General features: G+C 52.5%; 2 protein-coding genes across 2 annotated transcripts in view; one reads left to right on the forward strand and one right to left on the reverse strand.

Annotated features, from left to right (window-relative positions):
* SLC5A10 (solute carrier family 5 member 10) overlaps positions 1 to 10640 on the forward strand; it is a 41431-nt gene extending 30791 nt beyond the window's left edge. Inside the window, exons 11-16 of the mRNA XM_083373079.1 lie at positions 1771 to 1878; positions 1994 to 2144; positions 8396 to 8564; positions 8928 to 9143; positions 9909 to 10005; positions 10435 to 10640. Of these exons, the coding sequence (XP_083229205.1) occupies positions 1771 to 1878; positions 1994 to 2144; positions 8396 to 8564; positions 8928 to 9143; positions 9909 to 10005; positions 10435 to 10601 (908 nt within the window). The 3' untranslated portion in view covers positions 10602 to 10640. The remainder of the gene's footprint in view (positions 1 to 1770; positions 1879 to 1993; positions 2145 to 8395; positions 8565 to 8927; positions 9144 to 9908; positions 10006 to 10434) is intronic.
* A 1525-nt stretch (positions 10641 to 12165) lies between these two features.
* On the reverse strand, positions 12166 to 18350 carry GRAP (GRB2 related adaptor protein). The gene is made up of 5 exons (XM_083372624.1): positions 18075 to 18350; positions 17445 to 17542; positions 16740 to 16862; positions 12851 to 13019; positions 12166 to 12426 (listed from the first exon to the last, which is right to left on the reverse strand). The coding sequence occupies exons 1-5, from the start codon at positions 18150 to 18152 to the stop codon at positions 12241 to 12243; spliced, it is 654 nt and encodes a 217-aa protein (XP_083228750.1). The 5' UTR covers positions 18153 to 18350; the 3' UTR covers positions 12166 to 12240.

The following is an 18350-nucleotide window of genomic DNA, read 5'->3' on the forward strand; positions in this document are numbered from 1 at the left end:
ACCCAAGGCCGGCCCGGCTGAGTAAGCCGCTCCTCCTCCTCCTCCTCCTCCTCCTGCTGCTGCTGACTTCACCTGCGGCCCCGGGGCGCCCCGCCCGCCTTCCGACGGCTGCCGTTCCTGCCTGTCCCACGCGGGGCTCCGACGGGGCCGAAACCTGCCCGGCTCCGGAGGGAGGGCCGGAAACTGACTCAGCCCCCGAGTCGGATCTCTGCTCTTCCACCTCAGGCCGGGCCAGGCGAGGTTGGGGGCCGGGGGGGGGGGCGAGGCTGGCCGGCCAGCTGGTCAGACTTTGGCCTCCCGAGCGCCAAAAGGGCCGCCGCCGCGTTCTCCAAAGAAGGGCAAAGTTTCCGTTTCGTGTCTGTAAGCAGGAGGGGGTGATGCATCCCCCGAGACTCTCTGGAGGAAGATGGGAAACCCTGGGGGGATGGAGGGAGGGGGGCTGGCAGCTCCCTGGCATGCCCGGGAAGGAAGGGAGTGCCATTTTCACGTTGCTTCTGCTCGCTTGGCTACCCCGGCAGACTCCGGGCCGCTTCTATTAAAGGTTGCTTTCTCTTGGGACTGGGGAGCCCTGCCTTATCTGTCCTTCCCCTCCCCTCTCTTTGGAGGGCATCCCCCAGCAAGAGGGGTGGCCTCCTCTCTCCTGGGGTTCCCCCAAACTATGATTTTGCTTCCAGGCCTGGGATTCCCAGGTGGATCGCGCTGCCCTGCTTGCTGTGAGTGGTTGTTTTTAAATCCGGGCTGCGTTGTTTCATTTGCTTTGTGTTTTTAATTGTTTTAATTGCTGCTATATTTGGTAAGTGGCTGGAATGGGCAGCTCTATTAAATAACGAGGATGCTGATGAGGATCATGATAACAAAATCACTCTGGGCCAATTGCAAAAGGCAGTTTTGCTTCTGACTATTATTAAACAACAACATCTGCCTGTCCCGCATCCTTGGGAAGGCCTTGGTAGGTGGATAAAAGAGCCAGATCCAGTCTAAACATCTGGCTGACTGCGCAACAATAATATAACAACAACAACAACAATAATGGGATTTTGGTTGCAATTTCCCTGGGGAATGTGGGGCTGCCTTTTCTGTCTCCACTTTCTTTTGCTGCTCCCCCCTGACCCAGCTTCTCCCACCAGGGCATTGCTCCTGCAGTGGGCACCTGCCCCCCCAGCTGGTGCTCAGAGACTCTCTGCTTGTGGGGTGTGGGTGTGTGTGTGTGTGTGAGGGGGAGAGAGAGAGAGAGACTGATGCGTGCAGGAGGCTGGGGATTTCTTGATGTGGTATCTGTTGCATTGTTGGGCTTCTACGGAAGTTGCTGTTCTCGCCTTGAATGTCTAATATAATAATCCCTAATGAGGCCCCATTAGTGTTATGACTTGGGCTAGTTAATTATCAGGCGGAGTCTGGGAGCTCCTGTTCAGACTAAATAATTTTATGAAAAGCCTTGGAGAACTGTGTCTTACTTCATCGGATCCTGTAGCCACTCTGCAGATCTAATGAAGCGAGATCTAGTTTGTTTGTTTATTCATGGGCCTAGGCTTAAAAACACCAGGCTGCCACGGACATCGGGTGTTTTACATAAGAAAACAGCCATAACAAGAAGGGGGAAAAAGGAAATAAATTATATGTACCTGGAGAGATTGTATATGACAGAACAAAATATGCGAAAGGCATTCTGGATCCAGTGCCATCGATTCCGGCCCCCGGGTCTTTCCCAAGGGGAGCCTATGGCTGGAGGCCCAGTAAGTTGAGGATCCCTCCTGTTTGTGTGGCTTTCAGATGCTGTTGGGTGTGTTGATCCAGAAGAATGCACCAGAGTCTGTGGAACAGAAGTCGGATGTGCCAACATCGCCTATCCCAAGCTGGTGATGGAACTCATGCCCAGCGGTAGGTGGAGAGGAGATGGTGTCCCTTGCAGCTTCGTGGGGCCTTCTCCTTCCTCCCTTCCCCCAATTGAGTGGTTGCACATTTAATATCATCTCGCCTTTCCACAACCTCCCAGGCCTGCGGGGCTTAATGGTGGCAGTGATGATGGCTGCCCTCATGTCATCCTTGACGTCCATCTTCAACAGCAGCAGCGCCCTCTTCACCATGGACATCTGGAGGAAGGTCCGGCAGGAGGCCAGCGAGAAGGAGCTGCTGCTGGTTGGAAGGTGGGGGCAATGGTGCTCTTGGTTGATTTTGCTCTGTCAGAGAAAGGGGGAGGGGTCCACAATCCACAATCCTATGAGGTCTGCGGTCCCAGCACTGCCTACATTAGGAGAAAAGGGGGAACTTAAACATTTACAGAAGTTTGGTAGAATATCAGCGGAGGTGGGAGTGTCTACAGCAGCCCAATGAGGGCTGAGGAAGCCAGATATCCGTAAATGTTGGCTAGCTGTTGGAGGAGAAAATGGGAAACTGAGATCGAAGATGAGGGATCTAATTCATCTCCAGCTGGGCACATCAGGGTTTGTCACTGGGATCACATTGAAGAGGGAGATTGAAGAGTGAAAGGCAACCTCGATGGGATGCTGAAGAGATAAGCCATGTTTCGGCTGCCTTATCAAAAACTGTGGTTTTTAAAATCTTGGCCCAAAGCAACAGTGGTTCAGCCCAATGACATTGGCCAGGATCCAGAGGTGTGAGTGTACTTCTTCCAAAAACAAGCTTGGAAAGATGGTGGGATTTCCACTCTGTAGGGAAGGTACCAAATTGGGCAAAACTATTTTAGAGGCTTCAATTCCAGGCCAGGATTCTTCTCGTCTTCGTCGTCTCCTCCTGTGTAATTTTCCAGTCTCGCTTGCAATTCAGTTTCTCTTCCTGTAAAATGGGCTCGACAATCTCACCAGCATCTGCTGACTTCAGCGATTGAGCTTGTTTATCTGATTTGAGCGAGAACTCCAGCGACGATTGTCTGATTTGCGCACCGATCCTCATCACGATTAATCACTCAGCGATGCCCCGTCCTGTTGCCCTGTTTGGCGAGCCGAGATCAGCCAGCTCTGGCTTGAGCAAGACAAGCCGCCAACGTTGTGGCTGTCATCCTTTGGATGGCAAAATTTCACACCCTCTGTGGTGTGTGTGTGTGTGTGTGTGCTAGCTCTGTGTTTCCAGGTATTACTGGGTTTCTTTAAAAATAAGCTTCTGTTGGATTGATTGGAGGAAGCGCCGTGCTCACCGTAGGTGGTTGCTCTTCATTGCGACGCTGTGCATCTGATTTATGGATCATCTCAGGCCATATAAATTGGACAGTGCAGGGTAACAAAAATAACAGAATAGCAGAGTTGGAAGGGAACTTAGAGGTCTTCTAGTCCAACCCCCTGCTCCAGCAGGAAACCCTATAATATTTCAGACAAACAGTTATCTAATTGTTTCTTGAGAACCTCCAGTGTTGGAGCACTCACCGCTTCTGGAGGCAAGGAGTTCCACTGGTTAATTGTCCTCACTGTCAGGAAGTTTCTCCTTTGAACTAAGCTTTCTTTGCCAGTAATATCGTGAGATTGCCCGGATTTCTTGTGTTTGTCTCAACGGCAAGCTGCCCTTTTAAGCAAGTCCTTGACTTGTGACCACAACCGGGACCCACATTTCCATTGCTAAGCAAGGAGGCGGTTAAGTGAATCAGGCGACCCTTTTCACCCTGCTTGTGAAGCAAACCACGGCAGCCCCTGAGTGAGTCACACTTTTAGCAAAGTGGCCTCCCCCACCCCCGTGGCTTTGCTAAAGGCTGCGAAGGGCGATCACGCCACCAGGGGAGGCGGCCACTGTCGTGCACACATGCTGGTTGCCAGGCCCCCGAGTTGTGATCCTGTGACCTTGGGAACGCTACGACGGTCGTAAGCGCAAGTCTGGTCCTATGTCACTGCAACTTTGAATGGTGGCTAAAAGTCGGTATTTCCCCGTGGCCAATGCAAGCCGTGCAGCAAGGCAGTTGCGAATGTTGAGCAGGAAAATGGGGCGCAGATATTTCAAACTAAAGCCAGCTCCCCGTTTCAGGCGTCTCCCGGAGCAGGGCTCCCGCCGCAGGCCGCATTGGCTGGCTTTTCCCAATCCTGCTGGTTTACTTTCTCCTCCTTCAGCGACTGATTTGTGGAGGGGGTGCACCTGGCTGGGCCTGGCGTGATCTCCACCACTTAATTGTTTTCCTCTTTTGTCTCTTTGTGGTTCATCGCTTCACTTGGGAGGCACGGAGAGGGAGCGAGATGTCACCTCGGTGCAAGAAAGAGAGAGCTGTGGGAAGGGCACGCCCGGGTTTCAACCTAATTCCTCCTCGGGGATTTCGCAATGTTGAATTTGGCAGGTGGAGCGGCCCAGGTTGTCTTGGGACCGCCGAGCTTCTTCTCTGCTGGGGGAGATGGGAATTGACGGAGGCCCCCCCCTTCGCTCCCGAGAGGCTCCAGAACTTGGATTGGGTCCTGGCACCAGGAGCAACAGTGTCCCTTCCCTGCTCTGGCATCTCGCTTGATCCGTCTGGGAAATTGGGTGATTTCCACAGGGGGGGGGGAAAGGAACCACAGGGTGACTTAAGAGAGGGAGAGGGAGAGAGAGAGAGAGAGAGAGAGAGAGAGAGAGAGAGAGAGAGAGAGAGAGAGAGAGAGAGAGAGAGAGAGAGACTGGTGGGTTGGGGAAAAAGTAAAAATACATCACCAATTCTTGTGTTTAGCTGGGGGTGGGCATCTCTGCTGGGCTTAAAATATTTTCAGATCGTTCTCAACCTACATTCATTTAGCAACTGTCTGAAGTTATGATGGCACTGAAAAAAGTGACTTAGGACTGGTCCTGGCATTGACGGCCGTCATGGCGTCCGTGTGGTCACATGATCAAAATTGGGCTGCTTGGAAACCGGCATGTATTAGGACGGTTGCATCCTCCTGGGATCACGTGATCGCCATTAGTGATCCTTCCTACCAAGTCCCAACAAGCAAAATCAATAGAAGTCAGATTCCTTTAATGACTGTGTGATTCACTTAACATCTGCAGTGAGTTGGTGGTTAATAAAAGGTCATGAAATGAGGCACGACTCTCTTAACCACCACCTTGCACAGCGGCCGTATTCTCCACCTTTGGAATCAAAGACCTCAAACCCCATCGGCCCCAGTCGGAGTGGCAGAGGATGGTGGGATTTGCAGTCCACCGAGGCCACGTTGGGCAAAGCGGCCTCCAACGAGGAGGGGCTGATCTTGGGGGGGGCTGGGGAGGCGCAAGCTGGCAGGTGGGGATGGAGCCCCGGTTGCCATGGGGAAGACGCAAACAAGCCCCGCTTGGAAAAACAGGGATCCTGTCTGGGCAGGCCTCTCTCTGCTTTTCCTTATAAGGACGAGACCTCCCTTTCTCTCCCTTCTCTTCCCTTTTGTCTCCGGGATCAATAGCCTCGCCTCATCCTGCCTGGGGAGTGGCACGCCGCGAGGATGGGGCTGGAAGCCAAAGGGGGGAGTGGGCCATTCCAGGGCTGGATCCAGGGCAGGTCCGGAGTCCTGGGGGCCACAGTTCCCTTTGTGTGTCCCGGGCGGCCCCTTCAGTCTCCTGGGGGGGGGACAAGCAGGGCAGCGTGAGGTCAGGCTGGTGAGCCGCAGCTCTGGCCCCGAAGGATGGACCCTTTGGGCTGAAGCAGCTCTGCCGCCCCACGGCTTCTGCTGGGACCCTCCCAGTTATCAGCCATCGTAGACCTCCCCCCTTATAACTGGTTGGCTGGCGGCTGGCGGGCGGTCCGGTTAGGCCTGAGTGGATACACAGCAGGCAGGGTGGGGGCGATGGCGACACACCAACCTGTGGCTCTCCCCATGCTGAACCACTGCTCCCTGCACCCCTAACCCCCCCACCACCCCTGTGAAGTCCAAGAGTATCCTTCACTGGGGTCAACTTCCAGCTGTTCCAACCTCTGCAACCGGCTGTGATGACCTCACACACCTCAGGACATCACCGTGGCAACGAGGCCGATGACATTTCCCTGACTCTGCTTTTCTTCAAGCCTTTTTCTCCTTGCCGCTTTGCCTCCTTGGGCTTGGAGACCTTTCTTGTTTTGAATGCTGATGGAGGAATGCCTGCAATGGGCAGAACTGGGCCACTGCCCTGCTTTGGCTTTGAAAGAAGCGGTAGGGTGTGATCCTGACACACCCAAAGGCTCGGAGATGGATGGGCAGTTATGCCAAAACTCCATTTCCAGGACTTGCCGGCTATTTGAGGACAGCCCTGCGGAGTTGCCTAACTTAACAGGTCAATTAAAAAGTCTACTTGGTGCTTTCGCATCCTATGCTCGGATCAGTAATAATCAGAATTATTAAGCTGTCAAATCTTTGAGAAGGTTCTCCATCCAACGCTGTCCAGGTGTGCTGGATTGCACACACCTGCCAATTAGCCTTTCTTTCTTTCTTTCTTTCTCTTTCTTTCTTTCTTTCTTTCTTTCTTTCTTTCTTTCTTTCTTTCTTTCTTTCTTCCTTCCTTCCTTCCTTCCTTCCTTCCTTCCTTCCTTCCTTTCCTTCTTTCTTTCATGTTTACACCAAATATCCTCAATCTTAGCAACTTTAAGACTGTGGACTTCAACTCTGCTGGCTGGGGAATTCTGGGGAATTGAGGTTCACACATCTTAAAGATTTCAAGGTTGAGAAAGACTGGTTCGTACCTTCTTCCTTGGTCTTCCCGAAAAGCTTACGCTCAGACATTTCAAATGTCTGATAAGCTTACATTTTAAAAAGTTACTGCTTCAGGAATTGGGGAAAGCACGTCTGCCCACAGCCATCGCTCGCCATAAGGTGCTTTCCATAGAACAAGTGGAAGCAGCCAGGCTGACTATTCAAAATTAGATAACAAAGACGTTTACGTTTGCACTAAAGATGTGTGTTTCTCATTTATCCCTGCCATCGTTTCCCTTTTTGCCGTCCCTAAGACTTTGGGTTGGGCTTTGGCGCCGAAGCCCGTTTCCTGAAATGCTGATTTTCAAGGTCAAGTTGAAAAGGCAGATTTGGCTTTACGTCTCTGCAATTTCTTAATCATCTTCCTTCTGTTCCCCAGGAGAGCTACCAGAATAAGGGGATGCTTTCATTAAGATCTGATTGGCTTTTTTGGCCTGAGGTATAAATAAACAGTTATCATAACGATGTGCCCGGACTTGTTGCTTTTTCTTCTATTTATCATGGTTTTTCTAAGTGCTGATGGTGCGTTGCGAGGATTTGTGGGTTTTGTATGGTGTGGTGGAATGTCTCAACCGTGTGTCTCCCTTTTCTCTTTCGTTGGTGGCTTCCCAGAACTTGGTGGACCACCTCAGTAGACATGAGACACCTTTCCAGGGCTGGGGCGTGTTGAGTGACGTCTTGCAAGGTGTTAATAGGCTTTGCATCTGAATTCCTTCCGCAGTGACTCTCACGCCGCAATGCTTGGGAGAAGCAGGCGAATCAGTCACTTCCGAATTGGTGTGCCATGAGTGGGTTCAGTTAGGGGTTGCCCCTGAAGTTGACAGTGAGTCAGCTGAGTTTCCACAAAATTCTTCTTGCAAAATTCCTTCTTCCGTCGTACGATGGGCTGCAAGGGGCGGTGGGTGTGTTTACAAGGGTGTGTCAACCCTGGGCTAGTCCAGGCTGGGAAACCGACATCACGAATGCTACCTCGACTGTGAGGATGGATGAAACAGAACATTGCAAGACGCAAAGCACTTCCACCCCCCACCCCCACCCCACCCCCGCTTTGCTTTTACTTCTCAGACAACTAGGGAAGGTCAATTCTGAGCTGCTTTCTCAAATTACACTTCTGGGTTAGATTCACTTTTTGTTTATCTGGTGGTTGTTTATCTAGGCTGTTTGTCAAGCTCACCGTCACAGACCTTTACATCTCCTTCCCGGAATGGATTTCGGACGTTTGGGGTTGGGCCCTGTCCCTTATTTAGCCCTTCAAGATCATCCTCAGTTTTGCAGAAGTGCGTGAAATCTTAAGGAGGGTAGGAAACTTAAAATAAGTGAGAACTTCAGTGAGGATGGAGTGTTGCTGAGTGGCTTTCAAGCGCTATTTGAGTTGGGGGACACCTTTGTAACCAGGAAGGAGAAGGAGAGAAGAAGGAAGCAATGAAGGAAGGAGAAAGAGGAGTAGGGGAGGAAGGAGAAGGAAAGAGAAGAAGGAGAAGAAAGAAAAGAAGGGAGAAAGGAGAAGAAAAAGAAAGGGAAGAAGGAGAAGGAGGAGGAGGAGGATGTTTATTGCAATCAATGACCGTCCCAGGAAGGAAAATGAATCAAAGAATCCTCAATGGGGACAGAATCTCTTTTGCTGCAGGTCGAACCGAATCCCTGGAAAACCCCATCTTGGAAGACCCTGCTGTGATCCCTCCTTTTTGAAGCCCCTCGGGGTGATTCTGGAGGGTGGAAAATGGGGAAAGTGAGCGGGGGGGGGGAGACAGGAAGGGCAAAGTGAGCTGTGGGGGGTGTCTTTGCTGCTTTGGCAGGGTGGTGACCGTTGTCCTAGTGGCGGTGAGTGTGGTGTGGCTCCCCATCCTGCAGAGCTCCAGCAGCGGTCAACTCTTCATCTACATTCAGTCGGTGACGAGCTACCTGGCCCCTCCGGTCACCGCCGTCTTTCTCCTGGCTGTGTTTTGGAAGAGAGCCAACGAGCAGGTGACTCTTGAAGTGTGTGTGTGTGTGTGTGCGCACGCACACACATGTGCACTGTCCCAACACTACTTGGAGAGGCGAAACCAATCTGTGCAGCCCTTTGCACACCTGGCCAGTGTACAAGCCCTCAGCCCCGGTCAGGAGAGCCTTCCTTGAGACGTATTTGATCGTTGCTGGGGAGGACAGTGGCCGTGACTGGCTAACCTGGATTTAGAGCGAAAAGTGTGGGAACCCCATTGAAGGAATCCCACCGTAGCATTGGTTGGGGAATGCAGGTTGGGGAATTCTGGGAGTTGAAGTCCACCAGTCTTAACATGGCCAAAGCTGGATACCCCTGGTCTAGACGGTCTTGGCTTTCTTCCGCAGGGGGCCTTTTGGGGTCTGACGGTGGGGCTGGCAGTGGGGCTGAGCCGGATGGTCTTGGAATTTGCCTACCCCGTCCCCCGCTGCGGCATCCTGGACCCCCGCCCTTCGTTGGTGAGGGACCTGCATTACCTCCACTTTGCTCTCCTCCTGTGTCTCCTGACTGCGGTCAGCGTGGTGGGCATCAGCTGGCTAACGCTGCCCCCGCCTGAAGCCCAGGTCAGTGCAGGAAGGTTGGATGGCAGAGCCCCTGGGAGGGCCTGGGGGGCAAGAAAGCCGGAGGCAACCACAGAGGTGCCCCTGTTCAAACTGGGGTTCTGAGGGCCAGGAGGGGCTGAGACAGCAGCAGAGCATCTGGGGGCAGGGAGGAGAATTAGGGGCTACGCCTGGCCCCGCAGCCACCGCTTGGAGGGGTAGAGGTAAGCTGGATTTCCAGGCTGGATTAATGCCTGATGCTCCGTCGGCTGACTCAGAGGAGGGTGTGGTTGTGTCTCTGGCTAAGCCGGCCACAACTGAGAGCCCACAAGGCTGGGGACGCGGAGCTTCAGAGCCTCTGGCTGACCACGCCACGGCTGAGCTCCATGGGCGAGCCGGACTCGCATTCCTGCGCCGGCGGGAGGCAGGCAGGGGTGAGCCTGCCCCTCCCAAGAGCCCCCCCCCCCGCCTTCAAAACAGCCACCTCCCCAAACAACGTGGCCTTTTGCACAGAGACATTCTGGGGAAGAGCATGTCCCTTCAAAGCCCCCCTAGAGAACCGGGGCCATCCTCTGTTGCAGGCCTGGCTGCTTTCCTGCTGGCTCCCCAGTCGCAGGGGAGAGGAAAATACGAGCAGCTGGAAGATGCCGTCAGAAGGATGCTCTCGGCTGGAAATTGACACCTCCCCCCCCCCCGCAAGATCCAGCCTATAAGTGGGAAGGGAAGGGAAGGATCCGTATCCTATCAGCTGCCACAACTTCATTTTTCTGTTTTGCAAAAACGCTGTAGATAAAGGACGTGACTTGGTGGACTCGGCGGTCCCTGGAGGCGCCTCCATCTGCCCATCTCCCTGGACCCCCATCCCTGCCTGGAGCAGAGAAAGACGGTGGGTCTCGGGGGGGGGGCAGGAGCCAAACTTGATGCCAAACAAGGCAGTCCTTCTCTGAGGATGAAGACAAAATAGTGGGAGCAGTGGACTGGGACTCAGCTTCCCAGGGATAGAAAGCAACATTACACTCGGGGGGGCACCCAAAGGCCATCCAGCCCCCTCCAGGGCTGAAGGAGAGGGGGAAAAAGAGACACCCGCGTGTGCCAGGCAGGGCAGAGTAATGAAATGGCCTTGGTTTGCAGAGACGTGTCTCCCAGTCCACGGCTAGCAGGAGGCAAACCTCTTGATTGTTCTTGGCATTCCTACTCTAAGGTGGACTGCTACTGCACATGGAGGTTAGGTGGCAATTATGTCTGTGGAGAGTGCCATCTCTGGGCACCCCGATTTTTAATGCCAGCTTTCAGCTTTTCCTTCTCTCCCTGCCAGCTGCCCCAGGAATCCTCCAGCTGGCACCCCCCTGCGCCGAGAGGGACGTCGAGGGTGGACGGGGCAGGCAGAGGGCAGCCGCCACTGGCTTCTGGTCCCAGCTCTGCTCGGCCAACGCCCTGATCCTCATCTGCATCAACCTCTTTTTCTACGCTTACTTCGCTTGAAGGAGCCTCGTCTCTGAGTTCGTTTGGGGTGGGGGCAAGAGGGATGAAATCAAAGGGGGGGGACGTGATTGTACTCAGCACGAAGTTAAAAGAGGGGCTGTGGGTGCTTTTCAACAGATTTCGGCCCTGGGGAAGGGGATCTCGGGGAGGGGTATAGAATATTTTGTCTGAAGGGCAAAGGGTCTTAAATGGAAAACTTTATTTCCTTAAGAGACTTTTTCCCCAAGAATAAAAGAAATGACCTGGGGGGGGGGCAGGAGAGAGTTCTGAGCAGCAAGCAGTTGGTGAGAGCTCAACGGCTTTTCAAGTAGCCCAGTGGCACAGCGGAGAAAAACCAATAAATCACTTTTTGAAACTTGTATCTCTGGCAGAGAAGCTTCGCTTAGGGAGACGGGGACCGCCCTCCCGTCTCCTTGGGGGCCCCCGCTGTGGTCTGAGGGCCACTTGCAGGCTGCATCACAGTCGCCCAGCCCAGGGGTGGGCGGCACCTGATGGAAAACAGCCCCCAGCCCTAGGTGGTCCTGATAAGCTTTGGGAGCCGAGCAAACACCCAACTAGGGGCGAGGCTCATAAAGATTAGGAGGGGAGGAGAAGGTCAAGGAGGGGACCGGTGGACTGTCTGACCTGCTGGATGATTATCAGCGCCTTCATTCCTCGCGCTTGGCAGCTGACCAAGAGAGAGCTGGATTGGATAACAAAATGCCAACAAAATGTTTAGAAAGAGAAAGAAACGGGGGGGGGGTGGATTTTCCCATCTGCTTCCTGAGTCCACTGGTGGGAATCTCTTTGGCATCAATAGGATAACTTTTGAGGATCTCCTCCTTGGCATGAGATCAAAACTCTGCAGGACACCCAGATTTGCAGGAAATCTTCTCCTGTGGCAGGCAAAGAGGGGCTCTTAAGACCAAAGCAATCGGGGGTGCTGGGTGGGGGTAGGCGGCATCCAGAGCAATGTTGCTCAACCTTGGCCACTGTAAGATGTGTGGACTTCAACTCCCAGAATTCCCCAGCCAGCATGCTCCGCAGGGTATCTCTAGGAGGGACCTCTCCACTGTACGGTTGCGGTCAATGCATCATGTCAAGGGATGCTGGGAATTGTAGTTTTTCTCTACAAATGTGAGGTGGTAGGAATTTAAGACAAATGGTCTCCACAGTGTTGCATCAGCAGATCAGCGTTCTCTTATTCCAGCTGTGGGTCATTCCAGCACATAAATTCACAAAAGGATTTCAGCTCTGTGACTTCATCAGATGCCGGTAAGGTAAACCTGGACCGCAAGATAGCTTTGAACAAGGGCTGACTTAGAGCAGCGCTTTGATTGAAGCTGGATTGCAGTTTTACGTCTAGAAATATATTGTTTTATAAAACAAAATAATTGAAAATATCCAGAGGTTTGTTTGGGCTCCAGTGATGGGGATAAATCTGCAAAGTATTTCAACCTGCGATGAATCCCAAAGTTTCAACTTCTGAAGGGCCATCCGGGTGTGCAACGCGCCTCTTTTAAGATCGGCATGTGAAGATGAAAAGTTTTGCCTGGCTCTGGTGAGGGGTGAGACAGAGCATCGGTTGTCTTTGTGCAAGAGAAGAAAATGTCCAGATGGGACGGCTGATCATTTCCGCCAGCCGAGCGAGCCAGGCAGCTCACATGCGCAGGGGGAAAACGTAGTTCCGAGGAAAAAGGCCCATTTTCACCCCGAGCTTCCCTCTCCACCAGTGGGGGTCAGAGCAGTCCAGAATCTTGAGGATGTCTCCTCTGCAGAAGCTCAGCTGTGAGGGGTTCTCGGCCGAGAAGTCGAACTGGGCTTGGACAAACGTTGGCTTCTTGGGCTGCATGGAAAAGAAAAAGAAGGAAGAAGAAAGAAAAGTGGGGTCTTCTTAGCAAGCCTCTCTCCCCCCTCTTGTCCCAGCTCTGTGGTTGACGTGGGGTGGGAGATGAGATGGTAGCTCTTTCTCAGAATGAGAGGTTGGGGATCATTCAACGAGACCGAAGGACGGAAGATGTGGGACGCCTTCGTCCACCTCATCTAAATTTGATTGATGGAACCCCTTGAGGCAAGATGTCCTGCAAGGTCAGCCTTGGCCAGGTGGACAGTGGGAGCCCAGGAGATCAAGAGAGGCTTCAGAAGAGGTGAACGTCTAAATTTAGGGGTTCAATTGCAAGTAGTCCTTGACTTAAAACCACTTGCTTAGTGACTCTTCACAGTTACGACAGGACCGGAAAAAAGCGAGGGGAAGCTGAGTGGTTCCTTACCTCCTCGGCTTCTCCATGGTCTCTCAGGAAGACCTGCCTCTTCTTGGCGATGGTGGTGGTTCGGTAGAAGTCCACCAGTTCATTGATGGAGTTGAACTTCTCCTCCCAGAGGTGGTACTTGCCCTTTTTCTCCCGGAGGACTTTGAAGTGCAGCACTTGGTCTCCGTAGCTAGGAGAGAAGCGGGGGACGAAGCTAAGAGGTGGGTTGCTCAGAGCACAGCTGGGCATTTTGGTGATGGGTTGGGCTTCCTCCATGGAGCAGGGGTTGACTTGATGGCCTCAAAGCCCCCAGCTTGGTGATTCTGGGAATTTATCACATGGGTCAGAGTCCATCAAGTAGGGTGACGTTACGTATCATGTGTCTACCACCCAGAAGTCTCCCATGTCCATGAGATTGGTCAGCCATTTGTCTGAAATGTCATGGGTTATTTAGCTGCCTGGCTGGGCCCTGCTTGCAAGCTGCTTTTTCCTTAAAGTCCCATCCTTCGAAATTCTAGCACTTGGGTTAAGCCATAATTATACCCTGTTCTCCTTGCTCTGCCAAATAAGCTTCTGGCTGCTGAAACAGGAGAGACCTAAAGCTGATATAAACACAAAAGAGGCGACAGGAAACAGCTTTGCTTTCACAGCTTCTATGTCAAGTGACAACTTGCAAAGTTGCAGATTAAACATCCCAGAGAGTTTGAGCGATATTTTGATTTAGGCAATGCGCCGGACAGCAAATTGGTTCGCTCTGGGGTGCCGATGCCCTAAGTGCTCACCTTCCTGGGATGGGAAGGAAAGAAAAACCGGGAGTCAGGGCAGCAGGGCCTGTGTCATTGTGGATGCGGCGGTTGGAGGGATGTGCCCTTCTAGGGAGGGGAGAAGCAATTCAGAAAGCTTTGGGGGTCGGTTTGAAGAAGAACCCACTACGCTAGGAGAAGAAAAATTTACATTATGTTGACTTGTAAGCTGCCCAGAGTCATTGGCTATAGAAATTCGATGGATGGATGAAAGGATGGAAGAATGGAGGGAGGGAGGGAGGGAGGGAGGGAGGGATTTGGGTTCACCTCAATAGGTGGGAAGCCCATCTCCCTTCACTTGGAGCACTTGGGGAAGGGACTCAGCTTTTTTTCAGGCAGAAAATCCCACATTCCAGTGTCAACATGCTGGTTAAAGAAACCCTAAGTTACAACAGCTGGGTAAAAGCCTTCTCGGGTTTTGGAGATCCACCACTTGGAGGAAGAGTCGAAGGGGCTGAGTCTTGAGTCCAGAAGAGGCCACTTTGCATGTCATTCTAGAGCAACCTTGACAACCCGCTACTCTCTTCACATTGGGGGAATGTAGCCTCCCCCCCCAATTCCCCCCCCCCCCACGCTGGCCACAGGGATGCCAGCATGTTGGGCAGGAAAAGGAATCTCACTTGGAATGATCTCTTTCTGGATCATGCAAAGGTGGCAGAAGGTGCCATGGATAAGCTGCTTCCTGCCCTTGGTAGACCTTCAAAAGCCACCTGCCTGTTTTCTGCCGACCCAGGAAGTGGGCTGCAGAGATGTCCTTTCTATGCCTCCTGATGCACTCTGTGATCCCAAACTAGGAAAAATGATAGAATTAGACAGCCACCACGGCTGAGTTTTGGGGGAGAACTCAAAGCAGCTTTAAATCCTGTGGTTTTCCATCTTGGGGAGGATCCTGGCCTGTTGACATCTTAAAAGGAGGATGGAGTTACGGAAGAATGCAAAGGCTGACCTGACTTTGCAGCTTCTGAAGCAACTTTGGTAAAACCTGTCTGGTCTAAGCAGGGGAGGAATGCTCAGGCCTGGAACAGGACCTACTTTGTCCCTTTCTTCTAGAAGGGCAGGTCCACCTCCATTTCTGGAACTGGGCAGAGAGAAGAATAAGGCTTGCAGGTGATGAGATCTTGGCACAGGGGTGTGTTTTGATCCTGGAAATGAGTTTACAGCCCTTCAGCCCTGCAAATCCACCCAGGATGACTCCACCATTTTGGCCATATAATTGAGGGCTTGAAGGAAGCGTCTTTTCATTGCTGTCTCTGGAAACTCAACTCCCTTGTTGATCTAAGACGAATCATCTCAGCCTCTTCCACAAGCTCAGTTTGGGGTTCTTCCTCTGAAGAGGACACACCTGGGCCTTGTACCTGTTGCATTCTGAAAACACACCTAGGAACTATTCAATCCGTTTGAAAGGTGGTCTAAGAGGGGGACCCCTCCCAACTCAAGAGCCTTGGCTCCTGAATGGCAGGAGAGGCTGGCTGAATGCCTCCAGGAGATGACTTTGCACATCGGGCTCAACCTGAAATCTTGGCTTGCAATCCAGCAGGCTGGTTTGTCAATATGGGAAACCAGATTTGCTTAATGACTATATAACTCACTTAACAACCACAGGGATCTGCCTAGGCATCGTGGCAAAAAAGATTGTAAAATGGGCGTGACCCAGTCAACCACCGCCTTGCTTAGCAATGGAAATTCTGGTCCCCAACTGTAGTCATAAGTCGAGAACTACTTCTGTTTAGGTCAGGGGTCTCCAAACTTGGCAACTTTAAGACTTGTGGACTTCAAGTCCCTGAGTTCCCCAGCCAGCAAAGGCTTGAAGCAAAATGTGAGGTCCTGGGGCCTGGGTGCCTCCAGAGGATGCTGGCTGGGGGGGAGGGGAGGTGGGGGGGAGGGATGATTGAGGTCTTTCAAGAATGTGCAGAGGATACAGGGTCAAGCCTGACGGGTCTGGTCTGTTCACGCTCCAGGGAACGGGGAGAGCAGAAGAAGCGGAGGCCTCTCCTGTGGCAGGAAGCGGGGCAGACCCCGGGTCAGAAACGGCCGGGATAAATCCTGCAGGCACAAACTGGTAAAATGGGCTCCAGACGCCTCTGAGAATTGTGCTCAAGGGGAGCAGAACCACACCCTGGTAAAGAAAGGAGAGGTCAGTCCTGTCATGTTTAACGGACAGCTTCGGGGCTTGTTGCTACAGGTTTCTAGTCCCTCGGAAGCAGAGGAGGTGCTTCTTGCTCACGTTTGAACAAGGCAAAGAGAAAGGAAGAAAATGCCCAGATTTGACTTTGAATACAAAATGGGTCGAGGTGGGGAAAAGGTGCCAGGCTGGCAAAGTGATGGATGAAGTCATATTTCCCCCGCAGGGTTTTTCTCCCTAATGGGCTGCCCTTGGCACAGAAAGCTTGCTGGGAGGTTGGCACGTCAGGCTCTGCGCATCAGTCTGAACTTGAATCTGAACTGTGTCCTCTCGCCACCTCCCTCCCTCCCTCCCTCCCGGGCGTCTCCTTCAGCAAAGCAACTTTCTTTGGAGAGTGGCATTGTTGCCTACCTGGTTGTGCCAAGGGGGTCATGGCAGGTGTGGGAGGGACCGCGGAGTGGCTGAGCCCCTCCAGATGTGCATGGATGAGGAGGGGGGGTCTGTGTGCGCAGAACAATGGAATGTGAGGAAGATGCTGGGTGACCTTAGAGCAGCATTTCTAACTTTGGTGACTTTAAGGGGGTGGGCTTCAGTTCCCAGAATTCCCCAGCCATTTAAGGTGGGTGGACTACCAATATTAGCAAAACCACCTGCTGCTGAGTAGCCAATCAAGATTACTGCAGGAGCGGAAGCGTGCTAGTAGGAATTTATTTTATTTTAATTGCTCTCTCGTTTCCCAAAGCTGGGAAATTGGCTCCTTCCGAGCGCCCTGGGTTGTCGTTTTTTGTTTTCCCCTGGAAAAGCCGCTTGGGCTGTTTCCTGGTGTTCAGAGAGCACCCTCTGGTGTCCCAAGCTGCATCTGACAGCAACAGTTGCCTAAAGCAGGCATGTCCTCAGGGTTCTGTTGACGGGCATTTGGGTCCTTGTGTCCTCACGGCAGGGGACAAACCCTCGCCTCCTGCCGGCATCAAGGCAAAGCACTTACTTCACGGAGATGGAGAAATCCCCTGGGCTGCTTTCGCTCTCCCGGATGAGAAAGGCGCCCCGGAACCGTCGTTTGAGGAGGGCCTTCTCGGCGCCCTGCCTGGAGATTTTGCCAGAATACCACCTGGAGGGGCAGAGGCAGGAAGTGGAATTAGGGGTGAGAAAGAGCAGGCCGAGATTCCCAACTCATAAAATGCGACAGTCATGGGGTGGCCGAGGAAGTTTCAGTTCCACTTGTAGCTGAAGAGCGCGTGGGGCGCTCCGGCCTCTCCCTCCGGGTTTATTTTTGACTCTGTGAGAACGAGAGCGGATTGCCATGCTTGAGTTCTTTCGGGGGAGAACTTGAACTAAGCTCCCTTTACTACAGGAAGGATCTGTGGAGCGTGTTTGAAATAGGCTGGACACACACTTTGTGCCTAACCCTGCAGACGGAGCTCAGGGTCGGGATTCTCTTGACCTCTCCCTAAGGACAGCCCTTGAGGGCTGAGACCAGATTCGGGGGCGGGGGCGGGAAAGGCTCCGTGTCTCAGAAGGGGAATGAATGGGGATCAGGCAAGCCAGGGTTTGGTCAGAGATTAGGCAGACTCCTCATCAAATCTCTCTGAGCAGAACAGCCCAGGGCAGGTCTAACATCGTCATCCAGCCCCATGAGAGCACTGTGGAGTTTTATCCGTCTTGCCCAAGTGGGAAAGAAAAGGCTACTTACGGATGGGGTTTCATTTTGATGTAATTTTTGGGGACGAATCCTTCCAAACCCAAAAGCTCAGCTTTGTACCAATTCTGGTCCTCTTCCATGTTTAGAATCTGTGGACTCAAAAGGAGGAATAAGCAAACATCGGGCAGAAGCTGTGGGGGGGAAACTGGCAGAAGTCTGTCGAGGGCTTGTAGCTGAGGTGTGTGGGGGTGTGTGGAGATGAACCCTCTTAAGTAGACTCCGTCCCGGCATTGAGGAAGCCCAGGGGGATATTTTAGGTTCAAGTACAGATTATTTCCCCAAAGCCGAGTGGCACCAGGGTGCAGTCAAAATGCCTCTGTTTATTTCAGGTTCTAGGCACATCTTTTAGAAACACGGAACACTCTGTACAAAAGCAGGATTAATGTAATGTTCTTGAGGGTATTTTTTAAGTTTGGGAATTTAAGCAAGGTAGATCAGAACTATATCGTCTCTCTCTCTCTTTCTCTCTCTTTCCTCCCTCTTTCTCATCTATCTATCATCTTGCTTCAGATGGCCAATTTTATCCAGCTGTCCAACTGGATCTGATTTTTGTGTATTTCAGAACAAATGCAGTTGGGGCTTGATCTGCCAACAACCCAGACAACCCCCCCCCCCAGTTACCTTGAGCGTATCTCCCTTCTTGAAGGCCAATTCATCCTTCTCGGACGCCTGAAAGTTATACAAAGCCAGGGCTTCCATTTGGGGGCTGGTCCTTCTCTGGCCCACAGCAAGACCTCAAAGACGGCACTTCTCCAGCCTGGTTGGCCCAACTCGGTCGTCCAGCAAAGGCCTGTTGAAAAAGCCAGCCTGGAGTTCCTTTTGAGAAGTTCCAGGCTGAGTTGCCTTTTGTCTTCTGTGTCTAGCAGCACCCCAAAGTTTTACTTCCAGCCAGGGGGT

The sequence above is a fragment of the Vipera ursinii genome (genome assembly GCF_947247035.1).
Source record: "Vipera ursinii genome assembly, chromosome: 13".
Lineage (NCBI taxonomy): Eukaryota > Metazoa > Chordata > Lepidosauria > Squamata > Viperidae > Vipera > Vipera ursinii.